Source organism: Athene noctua, chromosome Z (genome assembly GCF_965140245.1).
Source record: "Athene noctua chromosome Z, bAthNoc1.hap1.1, whole genome shotgun sequence".
In the NCBI taxonomy this organism is placed as follows: domain Eukaryota; kingdom Metazoa; phylum Chordata; class Aves; order Strigiformes; family Strigidae; genus Athene; species Athene noctua.
Genome location: NC_134077.1, coordinates 63,441,686 through 63,456,810, shown reverse-complemented (window position 1 = coordinate 63,456,810; position 15,125 = coordinate 63,441,686). Strand labels below are relative to the sequence as shown.

The 15,125-nt window shown below is 41.4% G+C and overlaps 1 protein-coding gene across 2 annotated transcripts; it reads right to left on the bottom strand.

Annotated features, from left to right (window-relative positions):
* Positions 1-314: 314 nt before the first annotated feature.
* On the bottom strand, positions 315-14,544 carry PLIN2 (perilipin 2). 2 transcript variants are annotated; one of them, XM_074931337.1, is made up of 9 exons: positions 14,471-14,544; positions 12,199-12,255; positions 11,924-12,119; positions 11,178-11,260; positions 10,421-10,706; positions 9,918-10,102; positions 9,064-9,198; positions 8,073-8,363; positions 315-1,569 (listed from the first exon to the last, which is right to left on the bottom strand). In XM_074931337.1, exons 2-9 carry the CDS (start codon positions 12,226-12,228, stop codon positions 1,435-1,437), a joined length of 1,341 nt encoding a protein of 446 aa, XP_074787438.1. In that variant the 5' UTR covers positions 12,229-12,255; positions 14,471-14,544; the 3' UTR covers positions 315-1,434. The 2 variants fall into 2 exon arrangements, with proteins under 2 accessions (XP_074787438.1, XP_074787439.1); XM_074931338.1 differs by having other exon boundaries at positions 14,416-14,502.
* Between the last annotated feature and the right edge of the window lie 581 nt (positions 14,545-15,125).

Genomic DNA, 15,125 nt, shown 5'->3' with positions numbered 1-15,125 from the left:
GGGCGGGCCGCGGAGGGGGGGGGGCGGGCCGCGGAGGGGAGGGGGGGCGGGCCGCGGAGGGGGGGGGCGGGCCGCGGAGGGGGGGGGCGGGGCGCGGAGGGCGGGGCGGGCCGCGGAATCCCGCCCAGTCGCTCTGAAGCCGCCCCGAGGAGGCCCCGGGCAGCGTGAGCTGATCGTAGAGGGCGTCGCGCTTTGGGCAGCGGTCGGACTAGCCGGCCTCCAGAGGGCCCTTCCAATCTAAATTATTTTGTGATCAGATTACAAAATTCAGCGCGAAAACCAAGTAAAACTCGCACCGGCAGCAGGCTGTATAGTTCAGACTTTTATTCCAAGGCATTTCAGTGACTAGACTTAAAAGTTTTTTTCACAACAACCGAGTGTTCCACGGCAGGAGAGCAGAGGTGCTGTCTCACAGCTGTACCGATGGCCGACTAATGTTTCCGCAGCAGGGCAACATCTCCAGGCTTGCTGCAGTCACACCGGCAACATCGAGGAAATCTCTGCAGGAGGAGGTCTGCCTGATCCTCGAAAGTAGTGCAACAAGCCTGATTCCAGTCCGGTTCCCGTTCACCTCAGCTCCTATAGAAGTCACCGTGTGCAAGCAAATGCGGATTCAACATTCTTTAGCAAGCAGTGGATTGAAATTTTATTTAAACATTAAAAGATCATCACTGTCACCGGAAGTATCCCTACCTTCAGTTCCTTTTCTTTTGCAGTTTTATTTTGTGCCCTCCATTTTCCCTTTGTTTTTACAGTCTCTTTCCCTTTCCTTTTAACTGTCATCCTTATTCCTGAAAAACTTTCCTTTTTAAGCATTTACCTTGTTCTAGTTTCAGGCCCCACAACTGACAGCATCGCCAAAATTTTTGGAAACCGAAGGCATGCAGAGAGTAAGGAAGTCCTGTGCATAAAACACTCTACCAAAGGGAAGCTCTATGCTTCTAAACTCAGTAGGCGCAAAGCCTAACAAAAAGAACCTGAGAGCATCTGAGACAAAGTCTTTTTACACCTTCCAGCAGCAAAGAGGTAGAAGCAGAGGTGCTTTTCATGTAGACTGAAAAGGGGAATTCTGTGGTCAAATCCTCCTCAACTCCTTTTGTTGGCAGCCCTTTACGCAAAGCACTGCAGTGTTCTCATGGCTGCTGCCAGCAAGAGAACAAATCATTAACAAAGATGAGATCAGCTGGCTACACTGGTTAGGCTATACCTGACTTGTAGAATGGGAGCTTGACATTTGTGCTAATGAATTAATGTAGCATACATTCCTTGGGTAGAAAAAAATTCAGAATCTTGATGTAGCTAAGTGAAGCAGTAATGATTTAAAAAAAAATCCCCATAGTCCCTACACTAGGCAGATTCATCTTTAAAAAGGAGAAATCTAAGTTAAACATGGTAAAAGCACATTGTATCAAAAAGACGTTTTTATGCTTCTTTTTAGTCAGCTCTTTGCCCTGTAGTGTAAGGGCCATTTGTGCGTGTAAAGTCTTGTTGGTCATCTTCATCCAAATCCAGAATGTCTGGGATATCATCTGACTCTGAAGACAGGTCTGTGATAGTGAAATCTGGAACCTGCATGGGAATGAAATTTCAATCAATTTAAAAGTAAAACTAAATAAATTTGTGGCGTATTCCTCACTGAAGTCAGGAGACAAGGTGCTCGGCATCTCTAGAAATCAGACCCAAAATACTGAATACAGAGCGAAATATGCTCAGCCACATATGAAACACAGAACATTAAGACAGACCAAATACTATGCAAAATGTTGATCAGTTGCTTAGAAAACAGGATTTCATAGTAGAGATGGAACAAAGCTTAACCTAGTGGAGTGTGTTTAGTGAAACCAGTGACTGGAAAATTAAGAAGAGTTTTTTAACTTATTTTGCCTTTCTTCTTTCCTTGGAAACAGTGGGCTATACAAAGGAACCTGCCCTGAAGATCTTGATATGGATTGCTCTCTATTACTCTGCCTGCTCTCCACATCAAACCTTTCCCTACCACATCAAACCATCAATAATCTGGAACTACAATCCCACTTTGGCCTCTTTTAACTGCATGTATAGTATTCTGTACTGTTAAGCAGCACCAGGTTTCAGGAATTGCCAGAGACATTACTGGACACATGGATGTTACACTTCTAAAAATGTTGGCTAAGACACTTAGGAGCTTAAGTCCCAACCCTTAAGTCCCCTTAGTAGGACTTAGATTACTTAGGCATTTCTGAAAAATGGGATATAATTAAGCAACTTACTCATAAGCAAAAGTTTTTTGACCCAAATGAAAAATACTTATACCTACAGTTTTGATACATGGTTAGCTTTGATGTTGGTGATGGAGTCAGGGAGAGTATCAGCACGTAACGATTGCTGCGTGCTGGCAGGACTTTGGTTCTGCATGTACAAAGAAGCAGCAGTTTGAAGAGGCTTCTAGGCATTTGTGTAACTTAAACTCAGTGCTGACTGAAGAAGCAGTTATAATCCACTTCCTAACTGCAAAACACCTTGCTTATGACTTACTTCTATGAAAGACAATATGAAAGACAAACCTATGCTTTCTTTGCCTGCTATGAAGACGTGTCAGAAGCACAAAGAACATTTCAAAAGATAAAGGGTTTACTGTTTCAGCTATCAGGTTGTAGATAACACTGAAGCACTGAACGTGAATCACTGAGTTCCTTAGAGTAGGTAGCCATAGGGCACCAGGGACTTAAAAATATTAAAATATTGAGCTTCAGAATTTAAGCAGCATGTCACTTATCAGGCACTAGTGTGAATACAGTGAAATGCATAGACTGCTTTAAGAAACTAAGCTTGATCAAAATGACATGAATCATCTTTGTCTCCTAAAAGATCAAAAAGCACTGGGAATGGGGGGAACACATCTTTCTACCAGCAAGAATTATCTTGCATCTTTTTGCATATGTCAGTTTACCTAAAACTCTAATTACTACACTTAGAGAAATCAACAAGTTTTCCCATTATCAGCATATGACCCTGTATTTCACAGTGCAGTACAAATGGGGATATCTTAACAAGTCTAAGGCCAAGTAGTCCATATGAAAACTCATTTAAGAATGTGCCCAAACAGATGGTTTAAACAAGTTGTTTTATTCTCTATTTACACTAAGCAGGGTACACGAAGATGTTCAGTAACTGTGTCTGACCAGTGATAATTTTCACATATCCTAGGTTGAAGATACTTTTATTACTTATATCCATGTTGGTTTTACTGACCACAGGATAATCACTCAAATTTAAGTTTGTGCTTTCTTCATCTCATCAGTGTGCATATTATAAGCAGCTGACTCTAACATACTTGTAATATGTTAATATTCAGGAAAGAATTTCAAATTGGAGTTTATCTGTCAGCATCAGAGTAAAACAAGCTTGATGTTTGTATAATTTATCTGTTTTGAACATGCTAAATTGTAGTAGAACAGCATATTCTGACATCTGCACCAGTCTAACAAAAACAATGCAAAGCCCTTGGTATTGTGGGCTTGATTAGGTAAGGGACCTTCACTTCCATATCACTTTTCACAGTTGATAGGAAGTTGAAACAAAGCAGTTAAGTCAGTTCTTGCAACAAAGAATAAGGCCAGGTATTACTCTTTTTCATGACATTTTTCTGTAAGATGCAGTTAGATCATTTACAGATAATAGTAAAAGACTTGCAAAATCCTTGCATGGAATAGTGCAAAACATACTTCAGTGTTTTGCTGTCTTCATATACAAATGTTAATGCTGATACTAACAACTTTAAATTAATCCATTTCTTCTTGCTTAATTACAGAATTGAACCACTAGCAATTTGAGAGATGGTTCTTATTTTATGCACTTTCAGAACAAGCACTTATTTTTAGTCATCAGAGACTGTATCATCCAATAGAAATAAGATTTCCATCTTAGTATGAAAATAAATATATTTAACAAAACAATGTACACAATACCTCCAGCAAGCTGTTGCATGTAAGACTTTTTGACCATGGAAATTACCAACAGATGATGCTTTAAAAATACATTAGATTCCATTATCTCTTTATAATTAGTAGCTTAGATGAGTTTTTGGGGTGGTTTTTGTAGGGTTTGGGGCTTTTTTTTAAATAAAAACAATTCGTCAGTTGTTTCCTAATCCTTCAACCTATTTTACTTGCTATTAATTGTACTATAAGCTGCAGTTTGGAAAAGATTATTTCAAAAAAAGGCATCTTAGAAAATGGGAGAGATTTCAAATGCTTTCCACCTTTCTTTCGTTTGAGACGTTAGCTCTATCTGTGCAGCTCCAGTCCTTATACAAACCTTGTAATTTGTGTTTGACCCATGTGTATGCTGCTATAAATATGTTTGCAAAACTTTTATACCATATGGAGATATTTATGAATGCTTATATTTAAAACTTTCATAGCAAAGTATTATTGGCAATGATAGTAGTTGTCTGAGCCTGGAAAGAGGAAGTTTCAGCTAGCATGAATGATTTTTGAGTGATCTCTTAAAGAGAAACAATCATTTTCTGAATTGTAAATAAACCCTAAATAACCTTACCAGGGATTATTACTTTTTTAGTATTATAACCTTTACTATCCCAGCTTTTGTGTGACTAGCAGCCTTTGACACTGTTCTGTTTCATCTACTTTATGTGCTTTGCTGCAAATACGTACTTCCTATCATTTTCAGCATATCTAGTCTATCTTTTTAAAAAGGTTCCTGAGAGAATTCACAGCTTTCTAGCCCAAACTGTAGTCTCAAAAGTGGATTTGGACTAAGAGCAAGTAAGTTTCTGTGCAGTATAGTGGAGTTGCACAATATGTGCAGTTACAGATAAACAAGATGGCAATAAAAATTTATGAACAGGTTCTGCTCTATTAATATCTTAGGTTTTCCTCCTTCTGTTGGAGAGTTTTCAGCAGTTATTAGCATACACTTAAGCATCAGTCCACTGTGGCAAAAAAAACAGAGATGGTTTTGGAAGGTCTCATCATTCTTGCCTCCAGTGGGCATTTTAATAGTCACTCACTCTTAACTAGAGAAAATACCAAATTTTGTATGTAGACTTATAATTAGAATACAGCCTAGCGATATGCTGTACTACATTACCAGCAAAAAGATACCCATGCAAGCTACAGCTACAATTCAGTTTAAAAATTCAGTGCTGTCCTTATTAGGAGGGTCTAATAATTTCAATCCAGAGATTTTTATTCAATATAATAAACCAGGAACATACTGATTTGCTGTTATTCAGCCCTCTTTTCCTCCAAGGAAGGGTTCCTAATTCTATTGGGGGTGTGGATAGAAACTTACACACTTTTGATGGGGAGGGGGGCAGGATCCAACAAAACAACGACACGCCACAATAACATGATACAGGAACCTGCATACAGCATTTTGGTGTAACAGGCTATTAGTGCAAGCATTAGGTAAGCACTTAACCAGGCATTCCTCTGCAGCCACCAGTTGTAGGTCAGCTGTCAGAAGTCAAAGTAACTTCTACAGAGGAGCCACTCAACAGTGCATGGTAAGGGAGAAATGATTTGAAGGTCTAGGCTGGTAACATTTTTCCTTGCTCTCTACCTCATCTTCTTGCTGACATTTAGTACAGCTGGATAGCCATCTAAGACACTATGAAACAGCAGTGCAACTTACAGCTGAACAAAGAGATGTATTGCTTTTGCATTAATACTAGATGGTACTGTTTATTTCTGTCCTCAAAAGACAGTGCAATTTGAATATCTTATTTGATTGATCACCTCAGAATAAAGGACCTTCAGATTTTAAAATGCATGGAATTCCCTTCTTTGAACTGCCAGGTGCTCTTAGGCCTGTTCCTAGTCCCATTGTGTTCCTGAGCACCCCACAACCATAGATGCAATCTACAAATTTTATTGTAAGTGGAGATAAAGGATAGTCTCTGGCTGGACTTATTAAATATTTAAAGTAAACAGAATGAATTGCTGAAAGAATTCCAGAAGTCTTAACTCAGGTCCTGGAAAGGTCCTCATCATGAAGAGGAATCTTTCATCATCTAATGTTATTTCATATTAAACAGCCCCCTTACAAAAAAAGCAATTTTTTAAAGCTAGAAGTTACAGAATCTTTATCTGTAATCTCTTGTTATAATATTGTGCTTATAACAGTCTTCCTAACAGTTCTAGACCAACCCTGGCTCAACAAGTAAGCAAGGCCTCTCACATTAGAAGAGGGCTAGACAACATGTAATTTGCTTTAGTGCCCACATTGTGCCAGGTGGAAGTATTGTTTCATGTAGCACTGTATCACTAGGTGACAAGCTTCCTTTGAACTGCATTTTGCTTCACACTATCTGGTGACCTCTTTGAAAATGGTGACCAGCACTGCCAAACAAGATGACTGCAACTCAGATTTGCACAGGACGTGTTGAGAACACAGACACAAAACTTACCTGGACAGGGCTACACTAAGAAAGCTTATTTTCTTACTGACTGTAATACTGTTCCAGAGGAAGGGTTCACAGGATTTACTGAGGGAAAATTCTACCCACGTAGACCAGTGTTAATGTACATTAGTCACTCAAGTTCAAAGGAGGGTAAATAAACAGGTTAGAACTGGTGTTTGCAGCTAAAGGTGTATATACTGTTTATAGGGAGCCAGCAGCCAAAGCAGGTAGCTGACAGCCTCAGGCACACAGAACACCTACTGCAAAGGCAAGACAGGGGGTTTTTTTGTCCACATCCTCCTCAATGTTGGAACATCAATCAGCTCAGAGCTTAGGTCATCATTAAAGGCAGGCAACAGTAAGCACCAAAAAAGCAGCAGTAAAGCTAAAACTGAATGGAAGAATGCACAGGAACTCAAAGGGAAGGAGGAAATGCTGCAGCTATATCTTACTTATCAATACATACACAAATACATATTTTAATGCATGTCTACTTCATTTGCATTCAAGCTTGCTTTCTGCTGGACCCAGTTTGAAGGATTCACAGAACAGCAAGTTACATTTGTTTTAAACACCACTGAAATGGAGACAGACTTTAGCTACTGAAGCATTTATTACTAACATACAAAATGAATTACAAAGAGGGCTACAAAAAAAAAACAACAACCCACACAACAGCAGGCACCTCAGTACAAACAGCATGAATCTTGTCTCTACACTGCATGTTAAAAACATGTATGGATAATGATTTGGTCATTCACTGGAACAGGCTCCATAGGGAAGTGATCGTGGCACCAAGCCTGTCAGAGTTCAAGTTGTATCTGGACAATGCTCTGAGTCATGTGGTTTAGTTTTAAGCAGTCCTGCAAGGAGCAGGGAGTTGGACTTGATGATCCTTATGGCTCCCTTCCAACTTGAGATATTCTATGATTCTGTGGTCATGTTACTGTGTTATACAATACTTAAGATTATGTAGTTAATGTTAACACTGTCACAGCATTTAAGTAACTCCAGCTGACTCATTCAGAAACCCCACTTTCAGCTTTGGAATTCTGCACTCAAAACACTTTTGTCATGAATTGTGTACCAGTAGAATTTGAGACAGATAGATCCGTAATAATCAAATGCATAATTCTACAGCAAACATGGAATTTAAGCGTAGCTAGCTAGACTGTAGGTCTTTTAAATGCATTTTGTAGTATGTAAGGCTTTTACATCACTAGTACAGATTAAGCAACAAATCAAATGCTTTTAGCTATGTTACGTTTCTTAGATTAATGGTATTAATACCATTAATAAGCTTGGTGAGGTTTCTTGACAAACAAACAAGGCATCTTGACAACTGTAAGCTGTCAATATTTAGGCACTCAAGACAGTCTGAATTTTTAGAGTGGCTCAACTACACAGAACAATAGAGGCCATGTGTGAGCATGTCCTTCCTTTGTATCATTCCCCCACTTCTATGTTTATGGATTTTGCTCCAAGGCTTTTGACAGCTACACTTGCTAAGGCCACTTGTTTGGTCAGTCAGCAGAATATATGCATGCTATGCAGTTTGTTCATCAGTGTGTTCAGGCTGTTTGTCTTTCTGGCTGGATTTTTCCTCCCCTTCACCTTTGCTCTCAGCATGCTGAATGCCAGGCAGTTGTGGGTAAAAGGGACCTACCAGCCAGTTGAGCGGCGTGTTGTTAACAAGATAATCCATCACATCATCCAGAGACTCCTTCATTTTCTTCAGCTGTCCTTTGCTAGTTGTAAGAAAGCTGTCTGATAACTCTTGGAAGGAGGATGCTGACCAAAAGCTCTGGTAGACATCACCTGCCATTGACCCAACACTGTAAACCTGATCCTGCACATTCTGTGGCAGCCCCTGTAGGCTTGAGACCAGTGTGAGGCAGGTGGTCTGAAGCTGCTGAGTGAGGCTCCGTGCAATAGCTAGAGTTCTTGACTCAATGTGCTGGAAACAAAAAGTATTACAGCATATTAATATCTTTTCATGACTGTAGCAGCTTTATATTGCTCAAGATACATGAAGAAGCAAAATAAATGGGATGCAAGTAAAATACAGCTATAGCAGATAATAAAACAGGTCCTAGAGTCTAAAGAGTCAGAAACTTGAAAGTGCTTGATATTTCTTCAGCGCTCAAGTACTTTGTGGAATAGAAACATTGGTAGCATCTACCCAGCAACACATAAGCAAGCTCTTGTCTCAACTCTGCATAACAAGCCACAGCAGGTAAGTACATTCTAATCAGTGGACCACTGTTTAAAGCTACATATAAGATTCACTGAGTCTGTGCCTAAGACTGCTTTATGTTGACAAACTGTTATTACTGGTTTGGCCATATCAGGTAAGGGAGTCCTAGCTGATCTAGATACGGATATCCCAACACAGGTTCACATGCTAAACAGCATCAGCATTCTCATGAAAGGAGAACGAACCCCAGAGCATTTGCAGGAAGTAGGCTCAATTAAGAGTTTGGGTGTCCCCTACATTACATAGTGGTCAGCTGCCCTGAGCTTCAGCACTCAGATTCCACAATTACACATAAGCTTCTGGGCTGTTAAGATGCTGTGCACTTTGGATACTGGTAGTATGTTACTACCCTGACAGTATATAATTAATTTATTTCTGGTTTACATTTACATCTATTTACCTCAGCGCTATGTGGTTCATCACCAACATTTTGGCCTGTTTTTTTCTTCCATTCTACCCAGGATTGATAAAGCTTTTCTTGAGCATCAAGAAGTTTCCGATTGGCACTATTCATGTTCTTTCTGGCATACTCAATCTGAAATACAGCCAAATAACAAACAGTTCCATTAGAGCTACCCTACCTTACCTGCTTTGTAAACCTCCTTTTTAAATACTTCAAAAGTTCAGCATAAAAGCCTTTGGGGAATATAAGATTGTGTTCTTTCTCAAAGAGGAGAAAACTGGAAGCAGTTTTGATATATGTAGTGTATCCCTCTCCATCAACTACTTCCCTCTCCCCCAGTAGCATCCTATACAAATATTTGAAAGTGTATAGAAGGCCATGACTCTTTATGCAGTTTGTCCTGTAGGTATAAGGTATGTTGTAAAGGTAAGACTACTGAAGTACCCAGAAATGCTCAGAGATACCTACGGCAAGAATAGCAAGACCATAAAGAACCCAACATTAACAAAAAAAAGACTTTAAAAGGACTGAAGTGTTTCAGTGAATAAAGTGTCTTGCAATTTAGAATGAAGTCTGTGTCAAACCCAGCACTCTAAATGAGGAATATAATTTTAAGCATGTGACTTCTATTTCTGCAGTGCTTAAAATTACAAGCAATTGCTGGTTAGTTTACAGCTCAGCCTGATGTAGGACCTCTTCTGAATGGTGGTGAAAAGCTCCGAATGGGAAATGCTTTATATTTAGTCTGAGAGCACAATTACAGTTTTCCTATGCCTCTTTTGGCTGTTTTCTGCACTCCAAAACTATGCCAACATTTGCTTTTTATACCTCAGGTGAAAGCTTAAACTTACCAGACTAACAGTGTGGTGGAGCTGAAAGATTGTCTCCTGGCTTTTCTGTTTAGCATCTCTAACTTTGTTTAAGGCTTGTTGGTAGGCACGTGTGCGGACCTTTGAAGACAGGGATCCTAGTCTAACATAGTAGCTTGGCTTCTGAACTCCAACTTCAAAACCTTCAACTTTTGCAGCTTCTTTCTCTAGATACGTAGAAAGGAAGCAAATTGACCACTGAAAGAAAACTTAAGCAGTCTGAGGTGATTTGATTTGGTTAGTAACAGCTGAATACTGGACTTGTTTAGTAGTCCTTTAGCACCAGGGTAGTTTGACAGACCACCATACATGGAAATCTTTACTTTTACCCTGCTTCCCTGAAGATGCTTTTACAACCAGCAAGGCAAATGGCAGTCTGAGAAACATGTGCCCCCTCCCCACTATGAGTAAGTAGTAAATGGATGATTGCTTGCTTCTCTCCAGTACAGGTATTCCCACAAAATCAAACCTTGAGTTGGTCTTACCTAGTTCTGCTTCTGTAAGTGGGAGATACTGGTCTACAAGGGTCTCCGATTTAGTGAGAGCACTGTCTACTCCACTGCTCACCATTTGCACCACACGGCTTCCCAGGACAGTGTTAATGCTGCCATTGACAACTGACTTGGTCATTTCTACACTGTCTTGCATTGCTTCTTTAGTTTTGCCCACAACTCCAGTGATTGTGTGAGCAACGGTTTCCTTGGCACCAGTCACAGTGGTTGTTACAGCTTCTCTGGCTCCAACAACTACATCCTTGGCATTGGCAACAACCTGCCATAGGAAATAGGATGATTCACTATTTTCCAGTGAGACCTACATAATCAAGGCAATATAAGTTTATGCTAGAGCTTGTACAAGTATTGGCTGTCTAGGAGAAATTCTGCCTTGAAAACATATGTACAAGACAAAACAAAATATGACTGCCACACAGCCTTCAGCTCAAAGCACCTGAGTGAATGTAATTCAGGCACTACTTGCTTCACACTGAGCAGTAAAAAGACAAGGACTCCAATTTTAAAAAAAGATGCCCACCAGTGAACAGCTGCTATAGAGAGAAGTGTCAAATGGCTGGCAAATTTAAAGAAAAAAAAAAGAGGCTTAAATGCCTTTTGCTTCATCATTGTTCTTAAGCTGTGCTTCAGGTGTGGCTTATTGCTATCTGACTCCCTGTATTTTTGGAGATAATAGAAAAGGGGAAGGGTGTATAGTTGTGCTTAGCATATATATATGGAAAGAACTTACCTTGTCAGTGGGTTGATTCAGTATAGGCAGTCTCTCTTCAATTTTGTCTAGACCTATGCATGCATAGTTGTTGGCAACTACAACTACAAAAGAAATTACAATAGTTGGTTTTAATGCTTGGTTGGGTTTTTTTCTTAGTGTAAATAACTCCAATTGAGAAGTCCTCTTGAAACAGAGCTCATGCAACAAAGCTCTTAAAGTAGTTTCCTCCCCTTTTTAGTGAGATTTGAGGCAGCAAAGCCCAAGAACAAGGCAGGTTTACACACCAGCAAAAAACCACACTTGCAGGCAGGGAAAATCCATTTGATACTTCACAAGCAACTGTTAGAACATGCTGAAGCACTTGGCCTTCTGCCACTTTGTGAAATCAAGCTCCTGGTTACAACAGCCTTGTGACATAGTTGCCAAATTTAATCACAAGTTGTTCTCAGTGAGAGAAAGTACAAAAGTAGATTTTGAAACCAGGTGAAAGGTAAAGAAGGTGTTGAGCAAGAGACTATGTAAACATCTCACATATCAAGGAGTCAGTGTCAGTTTAGTATTACAAAAGCTGGAAACTGCTTTCATTCCTTTTTTTTTTTTATCATACCCATCTGTAAGTAGTTACTCAACAAGCTAGGCAACAGGTTCAGTCAGCTACCTGAAACAGCATGCCAGACCAGCATGACCATGCTAAACTGTAAGTGCATCTGGATATACAAAGCAATCACTTGAATTAAAAGTTAACAGCTCCATCTTTGCCTTACTTTGTGGTTCCAGTTTCTGGATGATAGGCATAGCACTTGTCATGGCTACCGAAGTAATTGTCTTCACTCCTTTCTCTGCCATCTCACATACTGACTTCAGATAAGGATGGTTATCCTTTGTGGTGATGTAAGCTGTGGACACCATATCATAGGTGGAGCTCACCAAGGGAAGGTTGACAACCCTCGATACAATGTTCTGTTTAAAAGAGAAAGAGATTAGCTGACTCCTATTTTTCTGAATTAGACAAAAAACTATGGGGCTAACTCATACATACCTGGTGTGGATCAATTGCTGCCAATGCCATTTTTCCAGGTCTTGAATCTTACACAACCTGTGAAAGAAGCATATCTGAGTTACAGCATCCTCATAACCACTTAATCTAACAAGACCTTGAAACCAACAACCCTTTTGTAATCAACCCCACTGGTCAAGGGGATTAGGATATTCACATTCTTGCATACAGGAATTACCTTTTATTGTAACAATTCAGAAATCCAAACCTTTGTTTCCTAATTACTTTGGTTTAGGTAACACAAGTAGAGCACATGCAAGGGACAGGTTTTGAGGTACAGCAGTTCACTGCAGATTTACCAAAGAGTTACTGACTGGTAGATGAATTTGTTTCTCTACAAGAAATAGACACACTTAGGCTTACCTGTTGAGTCAGGACAAAGAAACACCAGCCAGTGAGTCACTGCAATGTCTAAATCAGATGAAGACTCCACCAACAATATCTTTAATCAGATTAGATCTGTTAGCATAAGGGAGTCAAGTTTGAAAACTTCAGTTATCATTGCTGCCCGATCTTGAAAACACATGGAAGACTAAAATATTCATTTCCAGTAACCTTAGCTCATGGAGCTCATTATCTCTAGTGACATGCCTGATGCCCACATAGGGCTCCTCCCTGCTCAAAAGTTAGCATTCCTGTAACACACAGAGCATAGAACTTTTCCACTGCAGAAAACAACTCTCCTTTATGTAATTTTAGACTTAACTATTACCCATCCTACAGTAAAACAGGCTGCAGACATCAGTCATTCAACAAGCTTATGCTACCATACTTTCCAACATGTATTCCCATGGAGAAAAAAATATTAACAGCTCTCCCCATATGAACCCTATAAAAGGAGAGGGGTATTGCAGTACCACATAAGGAGAACATGCAGAAGTGCAGTCAGCCTATGCATACATGCAGGCTGAACTAAGTCTGCAGGAAGCACTTTTTGTGTTGATGGTTTTATGACACTTAAATTCCAGAACCTGCATAAATGAAGGCAGCAGAAAGGCAAGCTAAAACTCAGCCCTCAAAAGGACTGTGGTTTTCAAGGGTTTGTTCTATTTTTGTCAAAGAGCCAATAGCAGTTTTCTTTCTCATACATATGAGAATATCAAAAGGAGTGTGTTAATATTCTGCCTGGGGTCAAGTAAAACTTTTCCCCACTACATAAAGGGGAACATCGACAAAGGCATATTGTTAACGTTTTACAGGCATATTTGCACATATTAACACACACATGCCATAAGGTAGTGTCTGTAATGAGATTAGCAACTGAACCTAGAACATACAAGCAGGTAATAGACAAGGGTTACAGCAGTAACAGAGAAGTTTTCCTTCCATCAAGTGATAAAATACTCCCAGAAACGTATTATGTTTCTCATATAGCGTTACAAGTCAGATTAGAGTACAAATGGATTTCACCTTGAACTGCAAAGCATGCTCTAGGAAAGAAGAGGCTAATAGCACAGAATCTGGCCTCTGAAAGGAAGAAGGGCCCTTATTTTGAGGACTACCCAGTATTTGTAGTATGTCCCAAAAGATCCAGCCACACACGGCATGGATTTCAATTTTAGTCACTAAAATAGAAGAGTTAATCTGTAAAGTTATTCCTGCTCTTAAAGACAGGGAAGATAGCTAGGATCCTGCACAGTTTCAGAGATCCCCCGAGTAGTTTCAGCTCTGGCAAAAGTCAGATCCACTTCAGCTGGAGCAGGTAAGCGAGACACCTGAATCAAAGCTCATGGTACAAAAGTGTATTTCGGAGACAGCAAAAGATCCTGATCAGGAAAGTGAATGAATTAAGTCACGAATTTCATTTCTACTTTCCCACCCTCGCTATGGAAAGAGATTAAAGACCAGAAAGCAGCACAACGAGCCACGCAGAAGAGTCAAGGAGATTGCCCCAGCTAACTGCGGTGCCCAAGGGAGGAAGGCGCCCCAGTTTTCAGGTGCCACCACGGACCTCCTCAGGGATGGGGCAGTCCGGGACCATCCCTGGGGGCGACAAGGGTCTCGGGACTTCCTGGCCCCGGGGGCGCCTTAATCAGCCTACCGAAATACACCGGGATTTGGGGCGGAGGGACCGCAGGGGCGATGACGGAGGCAGAGGGGGCGAGTCGCAGAGGGAGCCGCAGCGCAGGCCCGCTCCGCCAGCGGCTCCAACGTACGACGGAGTCAGCCCCGCCGAGCACCCCAGGCCACCCCGCTCACCTCCGCGGCCGACGAGAGTCGGGCGGGCCGGAGCGCCGCGGGCAGCCGTACTCACCCGCGCAGGGAAGAGGAACCGGTGCTGCCGCCGCCGCCGCCTGCGGAGGCCCGGCCTCGCCCCGCTATTTATGGGGAGCGGCCGCTCCGGCCGCGCGGCGCCCGCTTCTCTCGCGAGAGGAGGGGGGTCACCCCCACCCCCCCGGCGCTGGGCGCAGGCGGCCCCCGGGCGGGACCTAGCGGCGTACGGGTCCCTGTGCTGGCCGAGCGTCTGTCGAAGGAGGTAGAGCATCATCCAAAAAAAGAAACCTTAGTAAAGGGAACTCTTGTTCAACTGATCTTAGAGAAGACCAGCTCTCAGTACTTAAATACAAAGACTCGGCCACAGGAGTGGCTGATCCAGGCTTTCAGACGAGGTGAGGTACGTTGGCCCACAAGTGGCCTAGCCAGGAACAGATGGGTTACAAACAGAACACTCTCTCTCTTCTCGTGCAAATCTTTCAGCTCATCTAAGTGGGGAAAAAAACGAGGCGAGAGATTTATTTGGCTGTGTTGGTCTTAACTTAATCACCTTTCTTTACTTCACCCAGCACGTCTTAAACAGGACTTGTTTCACCTGGAGTAAAGTGAAGCCAGGGTCAACTGACTCCGAGACCACAACACAGCCACTAGTCCCTAAGTGAACTTCCACTTGAAAAGGCAGATGAGCCTCCAGT